The 25,997-nt window shown below is 41.8% G+C and overlaps 1 protein-coding gene across 5 annotated transcripts; it reads left to right on the top strand.

Annotated features, from left to right (window-relative positions):
- The first annotated feature begins 615 nt into the window (after nucleotides 1-615).
- Nucleotides 616-25,997, top strand: LOC127010473 (mpv17-like protein 2). 5 transcript variants are annotated; one of them, XR_007763221.1, is made up of 7 exons: nucleotides 617-1,601; nucleotides 3,407-4,092; nucleotides 4,199-4,440; nucleotides 7,813-7,983; nucleotides 15,390-15,518; nucleotides 19,419-19,533; nucleotides 25,424-25,997. XR_007763221.1 is itself a non-coding variant. In XM_050884682.1 (5 exons), the coding sequence occupies exons 2-5, from the start codon at nucleotides 4,204-4,206 to the stop codon at nucleotides 19,452-19,454; spliced, it is 573 nt and encodes a 190-aa protein (XP_050740639.1). In that variant the 5' UTR covers nucleotides 617-1,601; nucleotides 4,199-4,203; the 3' UTR covers nucleotides 19,455-22,013. The 5 variants fall into 5 exon arrangements, 1 of the variants encoding a protein (XP_050740639.1); XR_007732968.1 differs by lacking the exon at nucleotides 3,407-4,092 and having other exon boundaries at nucleotides 619-1,051; nucleotides 1,358-1,601; XR_007732969.1 differs by lacking the exons at nucleotides 3,407-4,092; nucleotides 25,424-25,997 and adding an exon at nucleotides 24,821-25,366 and having other exon boundaries at nucleotides 616-1,601.

The raw sequence follows: 25,997 nt of genomic DNA, 5'->3' as shown, positions 1-25,997 counted from the left end.
ATAACTCTGTGCACGCACAGACATCATTTTCGTGGCCTTTTTTATAGAAATTATTACAGCATTTATTCTTTCCCAATACAATGGAATAATATTTTGAAACAAAACACATATCAAACATGCTATACAGAGGATCGAAACGATCAAAAAAATGAGAAAAAATGTTGTTTTGGGAGACATGGATCCATCGAGACGTGTAACGAATGTTTTTTTTTTTTTTCAACACATATCCAGATCCTTATAGTTGTATAATCACACTATGTACTGCCTGGTGGTTAATTGGGGTGGCATATATGTTCCTCCTTTCTCTTTTGTTGTTTGCAACAATAAACTATCAATCAATCAATCATTCATAAACAAATATAAAGCTTTTTTTTTATAATAGTTCTAAAACTGAATTTTGTCACCACAACTCTTCGATCTCAATGGGCTTGCGGGAAATTTATGTAGGCCTACTTACTATCCCTTCTTCGGCCTGCTGATAGCATCCATTTTAGCCGGAACTCTGAGGAGACAGAAGGAAAATCATTAGGTAATAGGTTAATGCAGCTCACGCATACGTAGATACGAGGTGCTGACATCACGCCGGTGTTGTAGGAATTAGCTCGCAGTCGCAAAATAGCTCGCAGAGAGAGGTTCAACTTGGTTACCTTTTCTGTATGTCACTCACTGTTATCGTTTACTTCTCCTGTTTCTGCTCCAATACATGGCACAAACATCAGAGCAACACTTTGAATCAAGAGAAGGCTTTAAGAAAGAATTGCCCCACATTGACGTTCACGCAGTTCTCGCTCGTTGATCTGTGGGCTGGTGTGTTATTTTGTCTTGCGGGCAATATCAACCGTCACAAAAAATCACAAGTGGACAAATTAGAAAAACACTAGGCAAATTAATGTGTTTGCCTGTTGTGTATTCCCCAGTGCCCATGTGTGGTAGACAACTCAGTGATTTATTTTTGCGAGGAGGTATTTCTCGCAACACCGGCCTGCCTATCAGCTGTTCGCTGGTCTCAGCGGCGTGAGTGTCATCAGCATCACTCCCTTACCTCGGCTCGGTGAGACGGCGGTGTCAGACAGGCTCCCTTCCCTGGGTGGTACCAGTGTAGTGCAGAGACGGCCTGAATGGGTGCGGATGCGAGTGAGGTATCTCCCCCAGCCGTCCCCTCGACACAGCCATCACCCGCCTGAGGATTGGCCACAGCCGCCTCAATGCACACCTGCCCAGACTGTCTATAGTCCAGGATCCTCACTGCCCATGGTGCCCCACACAACCCGACACACCGGAACACCACCTCCACTGCATAAGATTCCACTCCTTCCGCACCAACCTCAGAGCTTCCCTAACAAGACTGCATTCACAGGCCAACCCTAGAGGACCTGCTGGGCAGCGACACTCTCAGCCCCGACACAGCCTTCCAAGCCCTCAAGTGTACGCAGACCTTCCTGCAGAAGTCAGGGCAACTCGATAGGATCTAACCACCACACCAGTGACAGAACGACAACCAAAAACAACACTGGATAGCGACTACTACTGACGGGGCTCTAGAGGCTGTGGTCCCATAACCTAACTAGCCCCATAAAAAAACCCAAGAAGAAGAGAGTGAGGTATGTTGGTGACTTGATTTTTTTTGAGAAGTGGATACGTTGTGTGTTACGATGTAGGGTGTGTAGTCAGCGTTGGTTCCCAGAGCAGTGACATGCCCTAGGATACATTATCGTGTAGCCATGTAGTAAAGGTAGAATTCTAGTGTTTGCCCATACTCCCCCCTCACCCCCAAAACAAACTTGGGGACCTGTGGGAATGCGGGGTTTCGGGTGGGGGACACGAAATCCGTCGCAATCGCATTTCTTTTTGGTATTATTCTAGTGTTTGCCCTCGCAACCAAAATTGGCTAGGAGCCCTTTGAGACTGTGGGGAATGCGGCGGTAAACATGAAATGCGTTGCAAATACATAGTTTTTGAGTTATTGGGGGGTTGAAAAATATCCAAGATGTAGGGGGGGGCTTTGTGGTGCAGTAGTAAGCACACTCAGCTCACAACCGAGAGAGCCCGGGTTCGATTTCCGGGCAGAGTGGAAAAATTTGGGCAGCTTTTCCGATACCCTACGCCCCTGTCCACCCAGCAATGAATGGGCACCAGGTATTAATCGGGGGTTCTGTCCTGTCTCCTGGGATCTTTTCCCTTCTCCTATAATTCCTTCCCCCTCCTGTCTCTCTCTGGCATACGACCACAGATGTTGCGCCGACTAAACCAAACTTTCCAACTTTTTTCTAAGATGTAGGGAAATTCCATACATTTTGGGATTTTTTTTACCACGTACAGAAACCACGCAATTTTACTCAGTCTCCATACCAGAGGGGGGGATAGAGGGGGCCAAAGCCCCCCTGTTACAGAATTAAGGTACTAATGAAGCATCTAAACGGTAAGTAATTTCTGTCATAAGAATCTTGCAACTGTCATAATATACGACAATGTATTCACTTACTGGTATCACGTACGAACGCGTGAAGCAGGATCGAACGCAGGTTACTTGTGTTCAAAATTTTTCTATTCGAATTCAGGGGCTGGATTCATAAACCGTTAGTGCGTAGTTTTGGGCCTGAACAACAAAAATTGCGATTCACAAAGCTCCGCGGTAAATAACTGTAAAACTACAGAACAACTACTTTTCCCGCTCCACCACTCCAGCCCCCCCCTACCCCCCAACACAAGCTTGGGGACCTGTGGGGAACCAGGTTTTGTGGGGGGAAGGCAAAATCACTGAAAAATGGGCTTCCAAAATATCCCCCCCAAAATCCTTAAATCAGGGAAAATTCCCTGTTCTCGAAAGTAAGAAAAACCCCTAACGTACACTCTTGTAATCTATTATAACAACCCAGCAGCCGGTGTGCTGACGAGTGTCGGACGTGTTGCCCCCCCACCCCCTCACCACCGTTGCCCAAATCCATCCCACGCTGTGTATTTTTCGAGGCCCACACCTCATGTCGAATATATTTAAACTACCCAAACTGAACTGTACATAACCTAACCTCTAACGGGGGGGGCTTCGCCCCCTTCAACCCCCCTGCTAATTGGGGGGCACAGCCCCCCCTGGACCCCCTCACATGTATGATGCACCAGAAATTGGTTCTTTAGGGTGGGTGAGCATATTTAAACTACTCTAACTGAACTTTACATAACCTAATCTTGACCCCCCTGCTAACCAGGGGGAGCTGTGCCCCCCCTGGAACCCCCCCACCCCCCACATGTATGATGCACTGGAAATTGGTTCTTTAGGGCGAGTGAGCATATTTAAACTACTCTAACCGAACTTTACATAACCTAACCTCTAACACGGGGGCTTTGCCCCCCCCCCCACACACACACATGTATGATCCACTCGATTAATCCCTCAAGTTGTTGCTTGCAGGCTGCTTCTCGCGACCCGTGGGTTAAGCATAGACCTCATCTAATAGAATGCCACATCACCATAGGAGAACATCCGATGAAGTTTCCACCTTGATGGTAACACAGGAAATATTCAAGGCGAGTAAATTCTGGTTCAGTAGTTTCAGGAGATGGGTCTAGCTACTAAACATTTGTCTACAAGGTGAAGCAGCCAGCCTTGACAAGGCATTTGCTAGGAGTCTCCCAGAAACATTCAAGAAAAGTCTTAGTATTTCCTTTTTATTAATTTTTATTTGGTCAAGAAGGTAGACAGGAACCTCATCCCCCTTATACGAGTATATAATCCTTTGGAAAATATGTTCCTTATTTGACAGTTTTGTTTTATGACCACTATCTAGCAGGGGTTTCCTGTATTGGGGGAGGTGGTGGCTGAGTGGTTAGCATGGTGGCGCTGCATCCAGGAGGACACGGGTTTGCATCCCACCCGGCTCCACAAGCTAGGGTTTTTCAGTCACCGTGGAGTGGCCTAAGACTACCCACATGCTATCCAGAAGATCACCTATCAACCTGGACTAGATTCTCTATCTAAAAGAGAAAATCAAAGATGAGCTCTGGGGGCAGCATGAGTCAAGCAAGATGACACCTTATTGGGCTGGGGTCTGCCATCAGGCCCCACCAAGATAGCCTACCAGCAGCATTGGCAGAAATGTAAAAATATATATATTTTTTTTACTGAGCTGTATGAATGGGAATGAATATTATTCTCAAGTTATCTTGTTACTATGCTTATTACTGATTTATAAATTATTTACAGGAATTATGTTCAGAGGGGTCAGACGCCTGTGGTCTGGGATGTTTGGTCGCTACCTTTGGGTGACTAACACTGTAAGCTGTGGGGGTATGCTAGCCCTCGGGGATGGCATCCAGCAACAATTGGAGCATGCCAGGGGTGTTGGCACCAACCCCAACTATGACTGGAAAAGGACTGGCAGATTGTTCCTGGTGGGGCTGAGCCAGGGACCCCCACACCATATCTTCTATCTGTGGCTTGACAAGGTAATGAAAATTTTTGCTGATCTGTCTTGTATGGTATGACTATTAGTCTTAAGTATTAAGGGTTGTGATATCACTTGTTGTTTTGAGCTTGGTTATGGCTTATGTTATTAGTATTAAATCAGTCATCAAATTTATTACTAATATATATATATATTAATACATCCACCATTGCTAATAAATATGTAGTAAAAAATTTTGAAGTTAAAAGGTTGTTTGACAAAATGAGAATGAGAAATTGAAGTAAGCGATTGATATTTTATATATAAGTTTATAATAAGATTGAAAAAGTAAAGTGAGAAAAATAGCAATCTGTAGATAAAAGAATATGACTAGGCTGAGAAAAAAGAAAAGGAGAAGCTAACCATGATCAAACAATCCAGTTGCTAATATTTTTTAGGAATTTATTGTACAATACTCCAATTTTTTTTCCCTGCATGGTCTATACTGCTAGTAGTCTTTTCTGATATGTCTAGGTGGTTAGCCCCAGCCCATTAGTGGCATGAGAATTTTTTTTATGGTGGCGCCATTCTTCCTTAGCTCATGCTGACTCCTTGATCTTGAGAGAGTTTTGCTTCGGTTCAGGTTGGTAGTACAGTAAAACCCCTAGTAAGTGTGGGGATTTAAAGTTGCTGGATAAGCAGAAATTTTGGTATTATTCTAGTGTTTGCCCATACTCACCCCTCGCAACCAAAATTGGCTAGGGGGCCATTGAGACTTCGGGGAATGCGGTGATAAACATGAAATGCGTCGCAAATGCATAGTTTTTGAGTTATGAGGGGTTGAAAAATACCCTAGATGTAGGGAAATTCCTTACAATTACTTAGATGTAGGGAAATTTCATACATTCCGGGTTTCTTTTACAACGTACGGAAACCACGCAAGGTAATTATTGAAAATCACTCCGCACCTCGAAAATGCAATATTACGCCTCCATATTGTACTTAAGGGCATATTATACATACGGATGATGTGTTTACATGGCAACACCATTGCAATATGAGCAGCGTTGCCAACGATCCGGTTAGCAATGATACGCTAGGTGAGACCAGGTCCACCACACTTTTTTTTTGGGGGGGGGGGGGGGGGGGGACACCCACCTTTACCAAAAAATATTACCAATGGTACGCTAGGTTAATGATGGTACGCTTAGTTAGCCATTAGCCCACGCATGTGAGACCAGGTCCACCACGCGTGGTTATTTATTTTTTAGAACACGCACCTTTACCTAATACTATTACCGATGGTATGCTTGGTTAGCGATGGTACGCTTAGTTAGCCATTAGCTTACACATGTGAGACCAGGTCCACCATGCGTGGTTATTTTATTTTAGAACACGCACCTTTACCTAATACTATTACCGATGGTATGCTTGGTTAGCGATGGTACGCTTGGTTAGCGATGGTATGCTTAGTTAGCCATTAGCCCACGCATGTGAGACCAGGTCGTAAAGTTCAGTTGGAGTAGTTTAAATATGCTCCCTCACCCAAATACCCCAAGTTCATGCAGGTCCCCCAAGATCGTTGGGGGAAGGGGATTAATTCGGCTTCTTTACTTTTAAGTACTTTGTTTTTTTTACTATGATATATGGAGGCGTATTATCGTATTCTGGAGGCGCGGAGTCAATATCCACAATCACCTTGTATACTGGGAATACGAGCCCGTGAAGCAGATTCAAAATCCGGTCAGTAAAGATTCACGTGTTCGAACAGCTTGGGCAAGAGGTTCGAGAACCTGCAGTTCCTGCACAAGCCGCAGTAGTGTTAAAGGCGCGGTGTTGGATGGATCCCGTCTAGCTGGTGGTTTTACTTGTGTCAGTGATAAACAATGAAGATACACTGTGTTTGGTGCCACGGACTCTACTTGGAGGACAGAAACCTTGCGATGAGGTGACAGCCTACTAGAGAGAGAGGGCATGAGTGTGGAGTAGGCGTTTATGTGAGCACAGATGGTCGCCGGTGCCACGCCAGATGGTGAGGTGAGCATCGTTTGGTGGGTTCACTACGCTTCTCTCCCAAAACAAACTTGGGGATCCACTGAGTGCTTGGTTTTCGTATGGGAAACACTAAATTTGTCGCAAACGCTTATTTTAGTGGCGGTGGGAGGAAAAATTCCCTAAACTTAGGGAATTTCCTTTGATCCAGGGAGTTTTTATCCCCCCCCACCCACTAAAAAAATACGTGAATGCGACGGATTTCGTGTCCCCCACCCGAAACCCCGCATTCCCACCAGGTCCCCAGGCTTGTATGGGGGGGAGGGGGGAGTATGGGCAAACACTAGAATTTTACCGAAATTTTAGACTTGGGATATATTCCCAAGGTTCCCCCTGAAATTTTAGTTGAATCAAACAAGTATGTAGTATATACTCAGAAATGCATCTCCTGACTTCAAGTATGAATGTACTTAGTGAATACTGTTTGGTCTGTTAGCCACACAATGAAGTGCAATGCCACCAGCAGTCCAGTAGTGGGAATGGGACTGCCCTTGCAATATCAATAGCAACAGAGCCAACAAGTCTTGCTAAAATGGTGGGGAGACACTTTGTAAACAAAGAAAACATCATGGTTAATGAGCGTGGCCAGTGTTGCCAATGAGTAAAGAAGAAGGAGGAGCAACGGTGCCTGCAAGATGGAGGAAGCAGACTATTATCCAAAGTGAACTTAGATGTCTAAAAGGGTGAAGAGGTTAAGCTCGTTAGACAAGCTTAACCTCCTCATACAGCATATGCTGCACGTTGAATCTAGTGCTTTGTATAGTGATCAGGCACCCCAATGATTTCCATTGGTGTTAAAAAGTCTGTCATACTTATTATCAATAGTGTAACATATCAAGGAAGATGGATAGAAAGAAGGTTGGTAGATAATTCAGAGTTGACAACTCTGCCTGCGCATGACTTGCCGACACCATGTTTTCTTAATCTGAATATTTCTTGCTGGTTTTGTGGCAAGAAAAGAAACTACTACTTCGTGGAGTTCTCCAACATTTTATTTCCATCAGATGGCAGATGGTAAGAAAGTGTAGAATGAGTGTGTAGTGTGTAGGTGGAATAGATGAAAAGTGAGAGAAGACTTGACCTTCTGGTGCAGGTTACTGTTTTGAATCCAGGCCGCCCCATTCCCTCTGCTACATGACTTTTTGCTCGTTTGTCTGGTAATTATTAGGAACAAGGCTCTTTATGTTCTTGTATATACTATGTAGCCTACTTGTGCATATTTTATGTAAAGTATAACAAATTTGTTATGAATGATGTGCATTGTTGCACTATTTCAAACTCAGTACGTAGCCTCAAGTAAGAAGTGAGCAGGCTGTATAAGTCTTTTGTAAGAAGGGATACATTAAGTTATTAGTTTTCAATAACTGTTTTAAATATCCAGGTGATGCCTCAAAGGACTGGCAAAGTGGTGTTCAAGAAGATCCTGGCAGACCAGTTCCTTGGGGCTCCTTTCTTTGCTGTCACATTTTTCCTTGGAGCAGGGCTTTTGGAAGGACACACACTGGCTGAGTCTTGGAAGGAGTTCAAGCAAAAGTTTCCTGCAGTGTATGCTGTAAGTTACATTAAAAACCTTTTTTTATGGCAAGCATAGCATAGACACCTATAACATAATGAATGTAAAGAATATTAATTATGGGCTAGCCAGAGGGTTATAAAAAGGTGGAGGCAGTATGCACCTCAGGTGTAAGGTGCAAGTAACAGTAAAACTAGATCACTTATTATTCAGAACTTTTCAGTCAAAGCATAAAAATCAAGCAAATCAAACAAAACTAAGGTTCGCTGAAGGAACTAATACTAAATAACTGTACTACTAGACTACTGTAAACAATATTCCTTTAGTTCACAATGAAATAAACTTATCATGCAGTTGGCAGGTTTTCTTGGTTTTTAGACTACATGTGTGTATTGTTTTCCTGCAAACTTGTTGCAAAGCAATAGCAGATTTCAATATCTCACTGCTTTAACAACAACAACAAAAAAAGTGATTTGCTTAGGGGGGCCTCCTTGTTTTTTTTTATTTATTTATGGGACAATCAAAATGAGATCCATATTGCATAATTGTGATGCCAAACAGATTTATAAAGTGCTGACTATAGCACTGGTAGGCTATCTAGAGGGGTCTCTTTGACAACCTTAGCCCATTAGTAACACAGGCAAATTTTATTTATAGTGGCTGCCATGATATATGACTTGCTTGGCCCATGCTATACCCTGGTGCCTTGCCATTAACTCATATGGCATAGAATGTCATGTTGATGTTGAGGAAGCTATCAGTAGTGTAACCCATGCTTGCATAGTGTTGTCTCACAGCTTCATGGGATTAAAAACAATCCACCCTCATGTACTTGTACTTGATGTAGGCCTCTTAGCTTTTGTTACTGAGGAATGATCTTCTCAATGCACAACAGAAAGCAGAAGCAACTACATGGCCTTTGTTGCTTAGGAGGGTGTACAAAATAGATTGCCATTGTCATCCAGACTCTCCTTCAGTTGGGACAGGTGGTGCAGCGTGTGGTGTGACAGTGCTTGAAGCTTCACAGCAATATCTCATTTCTGCGCCTTTTTCTTTGCCCTGTTTCCTTGATGAAGTCATATATTTTGTTAAAAGAGAGAAAGTTATAAAGCATAGAGAGCAACAAAATGAGGGAAAAATCAAACAGTTTCAGCAGAAATTCTGAGTGCATCTTACTTTTACAAACCCAAAGTCTAAAAGCCTTGGTCAGACCTTCTCTACATACTGCCATGCCGCTATGTTAGGTGCCAAGGGATTGCCAGATAGTTTATTTATAAATTGTTATTTTACTGCATCATTATAACTTATTTCATACTGCTGTTATCAGGAATAGAAGTGGGTGTATTTTTTCTTAATCCTGTTGCCTCACCAGGACATTTAAACAAGTAGGGTACAGTCAAACCTCGGTTTACGAGTTTAATTCTTTCTGGAATTTTGCTCGCACACCAAAACTCTCGTAAACCAAAATGATTTTCCCCATTGAAATTAATGTAAATCCCATTAATGGGTCCCATACTTCAAAGAATAAATTATATGAAAATCATTTTACATGTTATTTTTTACAGAATTAAAGTAATTTTAGTAACAAACAGCAATAATAAATACTATGTAACACAAAGCAATGTGTTACGGTTGTTACGGAGAGACCTGCAACCGCTAACCACACTCGAGGTGTAGGCTTCGCCCCGGGGTTTAGCAGTCACAATTTCCCTATTCTTGAGGCACCGGAACTATACATTCGACCACCAACATGAAGCTAATCCGACATATCGTCCGAGATGGAGGGTAAACAGATGTCAGTCACACCCTGGAGGGCATACAAGTTGCAGAAACTCGCCCCCCCGTTCCTGTTGCGAGCAGAGTATCCACCGTTTCTGTTTTCTTTTTAGCAGCACCATCCCTTTTAACCATCTTTCTGGGGGACATTGTTAAAGCAAAAAGAACTCACACTGTAGTGCTGAAAACACACTGTAGTGTGGAAAACATGACACTAGCGCACGGATGCTATTTCTATGAGTTTACAACGTGGACTGAGACTAGAGCCGTCATCTGGTGGTCAAGAACTACACTAGACTGAGCAAGAATTAACCCCATCTTGCGAAACTCTTGCGTTTCTTGTTCTGGTGCGTCAGATTTTACAGAATTCCCTCCAATTCTTGGCAAGGATCGGGGGTCCTGTGCAAGCTGCAGAGGGGCTGGATACTACCACTGTCTTGCTGGCCGCACCTCCATAGGTCTATGGTGATGACCATTTCCTGAGCTTCCTATGGGTAACCCTGCCAGGTGGGGGTGGACATAGAGTTCATGAGGTTACTGTTGTGTTACTGTTGCACCACAAACCATTTTAAAGCATCACTGTAGGATAAGTAAGAACTTCCTGGTATGAAAACATCATCGTCATCGTTAGAAGCAAGAAAGTGAAACGATGCCATTTGTCAATATTTTGTTGAGAAAAGGACGTTTTAAGAAACTCAGTCGCATGCAATGACGCTAAGTAGCTTCTGAAATATTCCTAATGAACTGTAATCCCGTAACTGTGAGTAATTAACGCGTGGTGTCCTTGATGAGTGACAAAATGAAAAATAGTGTTGGTTCATTCAATCATATGGACAAGATAGAGCGCTCCGGCGGATTACGGGAGGGAGATGAAAATCAGTCTCAAGAATGGGGGTCGTTCAAGAAGGCCATATATCACCAGATGACGCCTTAGGGTTTCAAACTTGTCACCCTTCCCTAAAAAATCTGGAACGCCATTTGCTCCATATTTGCCTGTCTGAATGGTTATGCAGATAAAATTCAGTATTTTCAAACTGTAGTGAGCGCATTTTTTGGTGAACCACAAAACCAGTCCATAAAATTATGTTTGTCAAGGGTCGTCCTGAAATATGTGTAAAATACGCATCGTAATGTCCCTTCCCCCTTCCTCTTGCCTTCACCAGCAGCGGGCAACGGTTGTCAGTCATGGCAGGCCAGATAAATTTTATGGTTGCCATCCGTTCCTAAAAATATGGATTCATTCTGTATTGCAGAATGGGATGTTGCGTTCCTTATTATTTTTAGATCAAGGTGGCAGCCCTAACTCAAACTCTATTCCCATTGTTTTATGCATTGAGCACTCTCATCGTGCATCATAAAAGGGAACCCACGCTCACGTCTTTGACTTCTACAAAAAGACACGCCTGTCCTCGTCGAAAGACCGACTTGGTCGGCTAGGCTGACGTAAGCCGATAGAGTCGGTCTATCACCATCCTCCCCTCCCCTTCATGAGCCATCACCCAACAAGGGTTTGTGGTCCCTCCTTGAAGGAACGTATGCGCTTAACCCTGACAGCCTCCATATAGCCTGTGTCCCCCACCCAGGAGATGGTGACAAAAAAAAAAAAAAGGAACAGGATGTTCGTAAACCAAGGCATTTTTTGTGGTATGTTTTTGCTCATAAATCAAATCACTCGTATCATCAGGCACTTGTAAACCGCAGTTTGACTGTATTTAATAAAAAAGTAAGTTTCCAGGAAAAGAAGTTCATCAATTTGTAGCTTATATACTTCGTTTTCTTAGATGGCAGAGTATCACAATTTTTATTTTTTTCTTGAAGTCAACTTGTCAAAATTGGCCAGGAGGCTCCCTTAAAGAGATCTGTCACCTACACTTAACACAGCCTGCAGCCCCCTTCCCTCACTACTAGTCACACTAACTCAACTTCAAGCACCCCTCATCACTGTGTCACACTATCACGACTTCCACCCCCGTATCATCACTGTAAGTTACACTAACATGGCTTGCAGCCCTTTTCCATCATTGAAAGTCCTTCTAACACAACTTTTGAGCCCCTTCCATTACTGTAAGTCATACTAACACAGCTTTTGCCCCCGTTTATCAGGGTAAGTCGCACTAACATAGTTTTTGGTCCCCTTCCTTCACCAGGCTGCACCAACAGCTTGTAACCCAAAGACACTAAGACAGGCTATGCCTCCTCCTATCACTCTTATTCTTATTAAAATAGCTTGCAGCCCCTTCTATCAATGTAAGTTACACTAAACACTGCTTGAAGCCCCTTTATCATCACTTTCACACTGAGCTTATTAGTGTTATTGCACTACTAACGGTTTCAGGGGCCATGTTCCCCTGTTTTTCGTAAATAAAACTTTAACAAAGCGTCGAACAAGGATGTTATTTTGGCAGTGGATGTTTGAGACCCCGACCTAATGGGCAAAAATATGATTTGGTGTCACATGTGGATAATGAAGCACTTATAAGAGTAAATTTAGGGTAAACTTGGCTAAAAGTTAAAGGCACTGTGAGCGAGGCTAGCCCCGCCCCGCTCATCTTCTCGTGACGTCGATGTGACGTTTAGCTCTGACGTATGAGTAGTCATCCATCCAACCAGCAATTATGTCCTACTGCTTCACAAACACACACACACACACATACACCGTAGCAATATTTAATCTACTGTAAATATGGATGTTCCTTATATGGACTATCAGTTGGGGAGAAACAGTTATACTCTAAGGAAATTACTTATCCTTTACATGGAAAATGTGACTATTGGTAGTACATGCTGCATGTATGTAAGCGAGCAGTAGTTTCTGGTGTCATCCCTTGTTGGTTCACCAACCTCCCCCATACCCAACCTTTCCTTCCTCACAATCATCCCCATCCAACTACCCAACAACACCTTTGTCGTTGGCGTGGCTAGCCTCACTCACAGTGCCTTTAACTTTTAGCCAAGTTTACCCTAAATTTACTCTTATAAGTGCTTCATTATCCACATGTGACACCAATTCATATTATTGCCCATTAGGTCGGGGTCTCAAACATCCACTGCCAAAATAACATCCTTGTCCGACGCTTTGTTAAAGTTTTATTTGCGAAAAACAGGGGAACATGGCCCCTGAAACCTTTAGTAGTTTATGTTACTATTCATGCAATTTTTTTAACTGAGACACCTCACTTGACAGGTTTTCACATGCAAGTTCAGAATACCAGTTAATGTTAGGGCTGTTTTTGAAGTGAGTTAGTGCAATGCTTACTGTGATGTTTGAAATCCTTATAGATATGTGTATTCAAGCAGTACTAGGCAAATATATCTCATTTTCTAAAGTTATATATAAATAGTTTAGGTTTTGTGGTATTTATTTACACAAAAGTACACTAAATACAGTCTTATCAGTGAGGTAGGAGGAGGAGTCGAGCCACTCAGTACACCCAACGACCTCGTGTCACATCATGCAGTGTTTTGCCAAAGACTGCAGCAAGGAGATTGGCGGTGGATGATCACGTGACACCTCAAACAGCCAAAGTCAGCAGTCTTATCAGTGAGGAATGATATAGACATGGTTTTAGATACAAAGTACCTATGCATAATTCCCCCCTATCAGTGCCTAGTATCGTTCAGTCACTTACCAAGTTGTGACCTCAAGACGTGTGATTCTTAGAGACGTGCGTAGCCATGTTATATTTATGTGTATTAGCTCAGAATGATCTTGGAATATTTGCCTTGAGGGAAGAGTATGCTGTAGCTTTAAATTGCACTTACGATCTTGATTAGGCTATATTTTGTGTATAACAGTAGAACCATAATTATCATATTATAATTTCAAGATGATTGGACCAAAAAATATTTTTTTTAAGATTTTATTTTTTGTTTCAGTTTTTTTAAAACTTTGCCTTGGGTCTGCTCTGTTGTTTGTTCACTGATTTCTTTTTTACATGCACATAAAATACTTTCCTATTATCTTAACAAACGAATGTGATTACTTTTTCAATATCTGGTTTCATTTAATTGATTTATTTTTTTGAAATTTTGAAGCGAAAGTGTGTTTTTAGATAATATGGAAAAAAAATATGACCTTTTAAAAATTCAAATCACATACGTATTTTGGTTGTAGTAAAGCATATAAAACCCCAATTTTTATTAATGTCATGCAAAAATTAAAAGCAAAGGTAATTTTGAAATTTATTTATACCTAGCTCTGAGAAAAATGCAATTAAAGTTTTGTTTCCATTTTCATGCTCCAATGAAGTCGCAGTGCCACAAACCTGCTTTTATATGAATGCTATGGGTTCAATAATCACATACCAATGCATGTATATAATATGGTACCTGGTCCCCCTTTATAAAAGGTATTAGTTGCTAAAGGGTGAGTGTTTCAGGATGCGCCAAGCCCCTCATTGTTGCCAGGTTTGGTCTAAAAGTTTCCTGATACATAATCCTCACCGGTACTTACACTGTCCTCCTCCTTCTTCCTTTTCTTCCCTCCTTCTTTCTTTTCTTCCCCTTGTTTGATGTTTTTCTTCTTTTCTCTTCGAGTTCCAGTTCTTATGCTATGTATGCAGCTGAGGTTCCCTTCCAACCAGCATTCCCCACGCACTGAGGGTGGTGACCTTGAGTAGTAGTGTGCCATGACGAGAGGCACCAACTGAGTTGTGAGACTCACTAGCATGCATTGATATGTGATTATTATTCAACATTCATTGCAAAAAATGCACAGTAATGACTCCCAGCATGCCACGCCCACACACGGTATTGAACCTGGTAGCTGCGGGGATCATGTTTCTTAAAGGCCCCTCTAAGCGAGAAAAATGAGAAAAAAATCATCACTCCTGCAAACCATTTCATAATATATATCAACACATTTCGGATCAATTTATGCATCATATATTTTGAGGGGTTTATATCATGGCAAAAATTTGGCCCGTCGCTGGTACGCAGTAAAGCCACAAATTTGGCCTGTCGCTGGTACCAGGTTAAATCCCTTCACTATGGGCATTTAGTTTTACGGTAGACAAAAAATGCACCACCACTTGATGCCTCTAAGCCAGTAGGTGTTGGGACAACATGTAACTCAATTTCGTATATTTTCAATTTTTGTTTTAATATTCAATGGCGTACTCTCTCCTTAAGGTGAGTATACAAAGAGTCAGCACAACCTTATAGTCAAATGAATGGTATTCCTGATATATTAATGAACATGCATCAGGTCATTTGAAGAAGACATATACTTTGCCCAAATATTCAAATATGAATGCATTTAGAATATTGAAATATGAATACATTTAGGATACATTTGTTTATAATAAAAATTATTTGAAAGCAAATACATCCAAATACTGTATTCAAATGTATTAAATTACAAATACCAAATAGGAACACTCGGTCCCTGATGACAGTAAATGCACCACACCTGACAGCTCATGGGGTTGACCCCCTTCCAACATGGTGGCCACTTGGCATCCAGGGCTGCACAGACAGCAGGTCACCTCCACCTTCACCTTTATTATTATCTCCTTGGTACTAGTGGGTGTCCTTTAAAGTATGGTTGGGATTCAATCAGTATTTGTTTTGAAGTCATTGTTGGTTACATAAAATAAATTAATAAATAAATAAATAAAATAAAATAATGCTAACAATACAATACACTGATTTTTTTCATTTGTTCCTAGTTTGACTGGATCATCTGGCCACCGACGCAGGCCATCAATTTCTACCTGATTCCAACCCCTTACCGAGTACTGTACATCAATGTGATCACAGTGATCTGGGATATCTTCCTCTCCTACATGAAGCACAAGGTAGGCTACAGCTTATCACCTGTTAGTGGATGACTTTATTTGCATTGATGTGACATGAGATGTAGTAATATACTTTATATGCATTAAGTTGTGGCATATGATATACCGTATTTGACAGCTTATAAGATGCACGGATTTATAAGACGCACTTCAATTCATACAGGCATTTAAAAAAATTTAAAAAATAAACACACGGGTTGAAGCTACAAATGTCAGGCGAAGCGTTTTTGCCTGACATTCATAGCCCTCCCCACAATAAGGCAAGTTTTAAAGTTTCATATATACAGAAGCCCCCTGCCATTCGCGGGTATAGTGGAGACTCAATACTCGAACTTAATTCGTTCCAGATGGTTGTTCGAGTATCAAAAAGTTCGACTACCGATACAGGTAACTTCGATTCTGTGAGTTTGGTGTGCGTTTTTAAATAACGCGGGGTCCAAAATCCAAATAAATGTTTAATTTACACGTTTTTTCACTTATATGCGATATTTTATGGAGTGGCCACCAGATGTCTCACGCAACTGGACTCACATGGTGCGGCGGCCACACAGCTGAGCTCAGTTCTTCCCGCGTGCCACTTGAACAACAATACAGTACCCACGCTGCCACGTTACTCAACAATAGGGGTGGGCTGGTACCGGTACCAGTACCTGTACTAAAGGTACCAACTATATGGTACAGTACCGGTACCAGACTGCTCGGTACCGGTACCAATACTAGCCAGTCGCTCCCACGGCCACACAGCTGAGCTCAGTTCTTCCCGCGCGCCACTTGAACAACAATACGGTACCCATGCTGCCACGCAACTCGACAATAAGGGTACCGATACCAGTACCGGTACTAATGGGAGCAGCTATATGGTACGGAACCGGTACCAGACCGCTCGGTACCAGTACCAATACTAGCCAGTCGCTCATGGTGTCCCTCATTTCTTCCTCACACGAGTGAGGCTGAGACTGAGTGCCTGAGTGGATATCTCGGTGATATGGATATTCTCTCTCTCTCTCTCTCTCTCTCTCTCTCTCTCTCTCTCTCTCTCTCTCTCTCTCTCTCTCTCTCTCTCTCTCTCTCTCTCTCTCTCTCTCTCTCTCTCTCTCTCTCTCTCTCTCTCTCTCTCTCTCTCTCTCTCTCTCTCTCTCTCTCTCTCTCTCTCTCTCTCTCTCTCTCTCTCTCTCTCTCTCTCTCTCTCTCTCTCTCTCTCTCTCTCTCTCTCTCTCTCTCTCTCTCTCTCTCTCTCTCTCTCTCTCTCTCTCTCTCTCTCTCTCTCTCTCTCTCTCTCTCTCTCTCTCTCTCTCTCTCTCTCTCTCTCTCTCTCTCTCTCTCTCTCTCTCTCTCTCTCTCTCTCTCTCTCTCTCTCTCTCTCCACTGAATGAAGTGAATATTTATTTTTCAATAGAAACCTACCTCTTGTTTGATTTACTTTGTTTTTGATTTACGCGACCTCTTCAAGGACACAATACTCGCGTAAATCGAGAGTTATTCTATTATAAATCAGGTAATTCGTTCTAACCTTAGCAAAACCTTAAGTTTACAAAAATTTCAATGTAAATTTTTTATAATTTTGATTTGTACTTACCGTAAGTGAAGGCTGGTGATGGATAACGTAGAAGAGGAGGGGAGAAGGGTGGGGAGGAGGAGGGAGGTTATTCGTCGGAGGACGAGTCACCATCTGGTAACTCGTCTCCTGGTGTGATTCCTGTGAACCCACTGGTGGAGGGCTGTGGCCATACAATACTTAGCTGCAAGATCGGTGATTCTTGCTCCTTTCTCATATTTATCAATAATCTCCTTTTTCTGTTCAATGGTCGTCACTACATTCTTCCTTTTAGGCTTATTTTCACCACTAATAAACCTCTTTGGTGCCATTGTAAGTTTCTAAATGAAAAACCACAGACAGAATGCAGGAGAATGTTGTTGTTCTTACGACCACGGTGGGACAACTGGTGGCGGCGGGGGGGGGAGGCCAGGAGCCTTTGTTTACAACCACGTGTGTGGACGTTCGAGTACCAGATATATTTTCGAGTACCAAGTCGAACTTTTGCGTTCGAGTATCGAAAAGTTCGACTTCCAAGACGTTCGAGTATTGAGTCTTCACTGTATTTGGTTCGAGTCTTCACTGTATTTGGTTCTGTGAGATTCCTGTGATCCACGAATCCACGATCGACGGGACTATAATCAAATAGGGTTTTGTTCTACCATTTCGATCGAATAAAAAAAAATGTATTTCTAAGGCATTTCTAAGCATTGTTATATAGTTTTACATACACATAAATCACAAATTAAATATGGACTGTAATAATTTAACACTCACTCTGTGGTTGGTTGTGGCGAGTGTGAGTGCGTAGGCGGTGGTGGTTGGTGGGCGAGTGGTGTTTTTGTGGTAGTTATCGGTCGGAAACTACGAAAAAATGCAATACGATGAGTACGATAGTTTGGCAACACTGCGCATCAGTGTTTACCGTCTTCCACCCAGCCATCAAGTATTAGTGAATTCTCGTCTCTCCCCTTTGTGTTAATATTCATATGTATATTCATATACATCCAGTATATTATCAATTAATTTGAGTGTTTACTGGGCCCTTGGAAGGTCCATTTGTTGCTGCTCCCGGCGCTACGCACGTACAAACTTTATACCAGTTACCCTTCTGCCAGTCTCCGCCATGTTTGTTTACTCCTCAAAGCAGTAGCCTCGAGTCTCTTAGAAGGACCAGTTCTGGCAGGTCCCAGTAAGTATCAAGGATTTTAAATGTATAATATTGGGATTTAGGGCCGTTTTCACAGTCACTTTTCTTTGTTTCGATCGTTACCAATGAGCGGCGATCGTTGCTATACTATTTCCATGTGAACTGGCTAATGGGGTAGTGGCGGCTGCGGGGTTAGCCCCGCCCCTAACCTTGCCACACACATTCAACACCTTTCATTTCCTCTGCAGCCACCACTACCCCATAGGCCACTTTCACGTGGAAATACTGTAGCGGCGATCGGCGCTCATATTTAACGATAAAAACAAACAAAAGTGACTGTGAAAGTGTCACTTAGTAAGGTCAGACTGCGTATACGCGAGTTTTCATCCGTGTTCAGCGGGGTACTTTAGTCAGCTACGTGAGTTAAGTAGAAGTGAAGGTATGAAAGGTTGAAGTGAGATATGTTTTTGCCTAAATATGCCCGCGTGGGAGGACAGGCATGGCAAAATAAGCTCACGCTTTAAGGGTTAAATCCCAAGATTTTACACTTAAAAACTTTAATATTTGCTGGACCTACCAGAGCTGGTCTTTCTTAGAGACTTCAAAGTCCTGTTTTGAGACGTAAATAAATGTGGTGTAGACAGCAACATTGTCAGAGGGGTAACAGGTATCAACTTTGTACATAATTTTTTTTATTATCATCCTACTTCATAATTCTAGTTCTTGTAATATTTTAGTACATTTTTAAAACATAAGGAAGTGTGAAAATAAATTTACTTTATTCTCTATATCTTTTTTTTAGCTGAAATATTTAGTACATGTATAAAACAAAAGAAAGTGGGAAAATAGATTTAAAGCAGGTTGAGTCGTCACTTAATTTTCTTTCTGACTGGTGTTATTTTATATGAATTACCAGTAAGTACTACTGTTATACATTGGTACTTTAGAAAAAAGCTGCCTTTGTTGGTGTAGTAGCGATCGCTACCTTGTTTACATTTGCGTAGATGTTTGCGGTTTAATTTAAGGGCCACTGCAGCACTAAAACTTCACTAGCCAGTAACCCAAAGCTGACCCTTGACCTTATGAGATGCAAGGTGATTTTCTTGGACATTTTTGGAAAAAAAATGTCTTATAAGCTGTCAATTATAGCAATAGATATTTGTTATACAATGTAATATACCTTGGATATTTTTCTAATCTAAAAATTCTATCACAGGACCAAGTTTCAAAAATCACCAAAGATGAGCCATAACAAAAGCACTAATCTGAAGAAGTACCATTATAATGTTGAAGAGAGAGAATTTTATCAATCACCACTTTTTATATCAAAGGTATGTTCTGTAATAGATTTTAGATGATAGATTTTGCTTATGTTAACATGCTCACAGATTTTATTCTTTGTGAGATTTGATTATCAGGTACAGAGCACAAAGACAGGCTGTGATGAGCATATCAATTTTTTTTAACACAAGGGTGAGAATGACCTCTTAGATAGATAGATAGATAGTTTATTCGTCAAATTGTGATACATTAAATTTTGTATACAAAATGAAATTCATTTTGGCTTAAGAGCTCCCTAGTAGTTATTTGTACATTAAAAATAAATAAAATCAATGAAGCAAAAAAAGCATTTAAAAAACATTACTAAAAACATTATTTGGGCTATTCATATAAAAATCGTATACATGCAGTAATAAGTTATTTCTACCTTTATCACAAACTATCATATACAGTTATTATGACTACTTACACCTAAAAGTTATAGTGATGATAGGTGGTTAAAGAGGAGAATGCTTTTAGGTACAAATGACTTTCTGTACCTGTCAGTACGCTGCATGGGCAGAGCTAACCTTCTACCAGATCTTAGATATGTATAATAATTATGTAGCGGATGAGTTATATATTTCATAATCCTGTCTACTTGTTTCATTGTACCTGTCTGATAAAGATTATCTAGTGATATGGTCTCTGCACCTAGTTTTCCTGCCTTTTTAACAATCCTTCCTAGCTTGTTTTTATCTTTACAGGTAAGCTTTCCATACCAGGCAGTGATTGAAAAGTTTAAAACTGATTCTAATGCTGATTTATAAAATAGGCTAATTATCACTTTATCCACACGTAGATTGCTCAAGATACGTACAAAGTGTAATCTTTGGTTGCATTTCCTTGCCACCATATCTGTATTAACACTGCCCTTAACTGGTCATCGATCATAAAACCCAGATACTTATACTGGCTTACTCTCTACGTTTTCCTCCTCAATTTTTAATAGATCTGGTACGTGTTTATTTTTAGTTCTGAAATCGAATATCATCTCCTTAGTTTTCTTTACATTGACCTCCAAAAAATTTAATTTACTCCAATCAACAATTTTTTTTACTTGAGTTAGATAGCTTTCATAATTATCATTATCAATTTTCCTAGGATAACTGTATCGTCAGCATATTTTATAACAGTACAATCCTCAGACTCACTTCTACAATCATCTGTGTACAAGGTGAACAGAACGGGGGACAATACACAACCTTGAGGGGTTCCTGTGTTGGTGACAATCACATTAGACTTAACATTATTTACATTAGTGTGTTGGGGTCTCTTGTGTTAAAAAGCTAAAAATCCATTTTAAGATATTTCTATTTACACCCATTTCTAGCATTTTATTGAGCAAAATGTGAGGTTGCATTGTATTAAATGCTGAACTAAAATCAATATACAGTGCTCTAACTTGTGATTTAGGTTTATCTAAGTGCTTGTTAACATCATTTAGTAATATTAGTGTTGCATCCTGTACACTCCTATTTTTACAGTAAGCAAACTGCATAGGGTCTTTTAAATTATTTGTATTATCACAAATGTAGTGTAGTGTTCTCTATGGAATTGGTTTCAGATCTATCTATATCTCTGTCATCCTATTACCTCACATGAACTTTCCTCAAATTGTTGGTCATGACAGACTTCAGTTGTCCTGGCATTCCCTCTCAGTGTGCTCAGTCCTTTGCCTTTCAATTCACTTTCTCCAATACTTGTCCACTCTATTGATCCATTTCACTGGTGTCTCCTCCAGCAAACCTTCTCCCTCAATCCTGCCCTTATATGTTCTACAATATCATTCTCATTCATTCACATCAGGTGTTCAAAGCATCAGAGTGCCATGCTTCACTCATTCAACCACTCAACAATCCACTCCCTTTGCTGTTACTCTTACACCAAACTTTTCATACATATTTCACTTACTTTCCTTATCTCATCTTGACAATTCACAGGCACCTTTTATTTAGCTTTTTTCACTGTGTATCACGAGCCTCCATGGAGTAGTGGTCAGTGTGCCTGGCTACAATTCCGTGGACCTGGGTTTGAATCCTGGCCCAGGCAGTTGGCGTGCAGCTCACCCAGCTGGTACTTTGGGAAACCTGGGGAAGGTAAACTGTGGCAATCCCATATGTCACACTGGCCCATGTCCTGGGGTAATTGGTTCTTACCTACCACAGACTCAAAGGCAGTGGTGGGTACCGCTAACCGAAAAGTAAGCTTTGCTAACTGGTAATCCACTAACTAAAAAGTTAGCTTCGCTTACACTAAACCGCTAAACTGATAAAGAAATTAGTGGAAGCTAACGCTAACCGCTGATCGCTAACTTTTTTATATGGATTTAACTTCGGTTTAGTATTTCGGCTTTAATACCCTTAAAAACAGACCTAGTGACTTGAAATTTCAGTATGTTCTAGCTTAGACATAGAGCTTTTCAGAAAGGAATAGTATGCCAAAATCAGATTATGATAAATGTGTACACAAATAAACAAATTAAATTCAACGTACACTTTATTTATGCCTTATATGTGAACTTGCAATAGCAGTGCAGAAAGACAAGAACAAACATGTATGAATTTTTTAGTGGACTTAAAGTTAGTGGAGGAGGAACTACATTTAATGGAAGCTAATTGGTCCGCTAACTGTTTCCAATGTTAGCGAAAACACTAATAAGCTAATGAAAAAGTTAGCTTTGCTAAATAGCGGTTAGCGGAACCGTGCCCACCACTGCATGGAGATGAGCACCGTAGCCACACACTGCCATAGCATATGCACCCACCTTTACCTTTACTTTGTATTTGTATTTGCTCTTTGTGTGTGCTTCTGGAACATCCTGAGCCTTTTGGATGATCACAGACTGCCTTACCTCTTGAATGAGCTCAGAAGGCTGAAGGGGGCTACAGTAAGACTGATAAGTAGAGGCCGTCAGTGGTGAGATCAGTAGTGGGGGTTATACATACAACTGGTTTAGCATGAGCAGTGATGCCTGTCCAAGAAGGTAGCTATAAGTATATCCGACCAACTGTAGCTATTTGTGGTTGAGATTACTGCAGTTGAGAAGCATATGATGTGAGTGAGGCTGAAGCACACCCTAGGCTTCATGTTTCTTGCTGCAGTGTACACTCCTACTGAGATGTGTGAAACTGCAGAGAAGGTGTTTTACCCTAAACTCGACTCTGTGTTAGACCAGTGTTCCCCTTGGGACACATTCATTGTCTTAAGTGACTTCAATGCTACTACTGGCATTGACAAGGTTGGCTATGAGTTATATGTTGGTCCCCATAGTTTTGGCACGAGGAACACCAACAGCTCTCTCCTTAATTTTGCAAGTTCCATGTGATTGAGTATTTCAGGTTCTTTAGCAGTGCTGATGGGGTAGCTAAGGAGACTGATCACATCCTTGTAAACACTCGCTGGAGGACCCACACATTCAAGTCACACAGCTAAGTTTACACATAGTCACCCAACAGGGTGCTTGACTGACCATTAGAGACTCTCCCAGAACAGACAGGACCCAACATACATTGTATACTGTATTTGCCAGTGTTGAATGCACTATTTTTCTCTAAATAAAATTTGTAAGATTAGTATGCACTGAGTGTTGCATCATTTGTAGTGTACAGATAAGAATGTGTTGTTTTTGCTGGATGGCTGTGACGGTCTACGTAGTAGACGACGAGTATACACTTACAGCAGCCTTTGTTATTGTTTTGGTGTTGATTTTGGTCTTGGTGTCAGAATTGCCAACTCCAGGTTGTCATTTGTTCATATTGTGATGTTTGTTTCATCATGTTTGTGTGGTAATAAGAAATTGTAGTAAAGCCAGTAATACATGCAGTATATATCTGTGGTAATATGAGCTTTAACCATACACTCCCACAAGTCTTGGTCTTGGTCATCAGCCAGGCGTTGCCAGTCAAACGAAGACATCATTTGTAAACAAACCTCTAGGATGAGCAAGTTACCTTCCATATGGTACTGTAGCAGTATTGTGTATGCATTGCATGGTATGTATGTATGTATGTATGTATATATATATATATATATATATATATATATATATATATATATATATATATATATATATATATATATATATATATATATATATATATATATATATATATATATATATATATATATATATATATATATATATATATATTACAGTATGGTGCTGGTCAAGTATATGGTAGACATGTAATGCAACATGCCACGTGCCCATATAGCTGGAGTTGGCGGACTATGCAGGAAATTATGTCGAATCAGTCTCACGGAGTAGTCGCCAGTTTGACACAAAGTCATTCCAGCGATATCCCATGGTAGACAGATATTACCAAAGGCATCAATCCGCCTCTCCAAGTCTTCATTTAGTGTCCATGTCTTACAACCATTGAGTAAGACATGGACCACATTGGTCTTGAAGATTCGGATATGTGTCCTGCACAGGTATCGACAACGCCTTATACTCGTGTTGAGCGACTTCATAACACCGTGGGCCAGGCCAATCCGCCGTAAGACTTCCTGGCGAGACTCGGCGTTGTTGTGAACTACGCTACCAAGATACGTGAAACTTTCCGAGATCTCAACGTACTCACCACACACATGAACAGACTGTACTGTGTCATCCAGCAAGCCTCCAAACACCTGTACCTTGGTTTTGTCCCAGGAGACCTGAAGTCCCAAGGGCTTTGCCTCCTGATGCAGTGCCTCAAGAGCCATCACCAAAACCACCAGCGACTCTGCTAGGATTACTGCATCATCAGCAAAAACAAGGTCAGTGACCCTGGTATTGCCAATGAATGCTCCGCAATGACTGGTCCACAACTCTGCCCAGTACCCAGTCCATACAAGTGTTGAAAAGCTATGGGGCGAGGACACAGCCCTGCCTCACTCCTGCATTCACGGGAAAGAAGCTGGACAAGCCCCGCCCCACACTTCACAGCACTCTCTGTCCTAGAAAACAGGCCAGTCAGCAAACCAATAGTCCTCACAGGAATCCCACGGAGTCGCAGACGACCCCAGAGTGCCTCGTGATGCACTGAATCAAACGCCTTCTTGAGATCAACATAGGCTGCAAGCATCCCCTGTTGAAACTCACGTCGGTGCTCCACTAGTATGCGAAGCACTAGGATATGGTCAGTTGTTGACTTACCAGGCGTGAACCCAGACTGTTCAGGTCTCTGCAGCTTCAGCAGCTGGCTGCGAATTCGCATCAGCAATAGGTGGGCAAGCACCTTGCCTGGCACACTGAGCAGTGTAATACCACGGTAGTTGTTGCAGTCCTGACGGTCCCCTTTCCCTTTTCAGATAGGGACGACCAACCCCCTCTTCCAGTCAGGAGGAATGGTACCGGACTGCCATACGGCAGTCAAGACCACATGCAACCTGCGGATCATGGCCTCACCTCCAGCTTTGAGCAGCTCCGCTCTGATGTTACAGGTGCTAGGTGCCTTCCCACCCCTCAACTTAGCCACAGCCGAGAGAGGGTGGGCTTTCGTTAATGGGTGGGTCAGCGTCCGCCACCTGCAACCCAGCAAGTGGAAGCTGCCTACGTGGAGGGTCCACCATGTACAGCTGCTTAAAGTACTCAGCCCATGAGCCCTCTGCCCATCCATGTCTGATATGAGGCAGCCATCAGCTGTTCGGATAGTGCTCACCTGAGAGGAAGACTTGGAGCGGAGCTTCTTCAGGGCTCGGTAGGCAGGTCGGAGGTCATTCGCATTTAAATGACCCTCGACCTCCTTGGAGGTGTCCTTGAAGAATATACATTTTGCTTGCTTCAGTTGCATGGATGACAACCAGTGCAGAGTATCATGTAAAAAGTTAGTCATCATTGTAGTGGTGTTAGTGAGGTGACAACAAACACATTATTTCTCATATCTTTTTTACTGATTTATTCCATTTCTTCAGGAACTAATGCTGAATGGGCAGCCAAGAATGAAGAATCTATTCCACATCATCTTTGTGAGGGGAAGAATGGACTTTGGATGAGCTTGCTGTCTTGTCACCAGCCTTAAGTTTTTGGTTGCAAGGGAGCCCACAGCCCAGAAGATGAACCACTGTGGAATTATAAACATTGACTGAACAAACTGTGAGGAAGACCAACAGCAACCAAGACAGCTGGCAGGACCTTCTGAAGACACAAAGGGGAGTGAGGATAAACTGCAGTACCTTAAGTCTTCTAGGCAAATGGTAGAGAAGGGAACAGTCCGACTTGTTTGATCATCAGCAACACAAAAGGGAAGGAGGAGAGGCCCCAGTTCCGTAGCATTCAGGACCAATGGCAGAGAAGGGAACAGTCCAGTGACACAAGGGGGAGTAAGGCCACACTACTTTAGTCTTCAGGTCAAGTGCAGAGAAGAGAACAGTTCAGCTTGTTTGGGCAGAGGAGACAAAGGGAAGTGAGGAGAGGCCACAGTACCTTAGTTCTCAAGGCAAATGGTAGAGAAGGGAAAACAGCCTAGGAGTGAAGACACAAAAGGGG

The sequence above is a fragment of the Eriocheir sinensis genome, chromosome 43 (assembly GCF_024679095.1).
Source record: "Eriocheir sinensis breed Jianghai 21 chromosome 43, ASM2467909v1, whole genome shotgun sequence".
In the NCBI taxonomy this organism is placed as follows: domain Eukaryota; kingdom Metazoa; phylum Arthropoda; class Malacostraca; order Decapoda; family Varunidae; genus Eriocheir; species Eriocheir sinensis.
The sequence above is the reverse complement of the archived record's forward strand: the minus strand, read 5'-3'. Positions and strand labels throughout refer to the sequence as shown.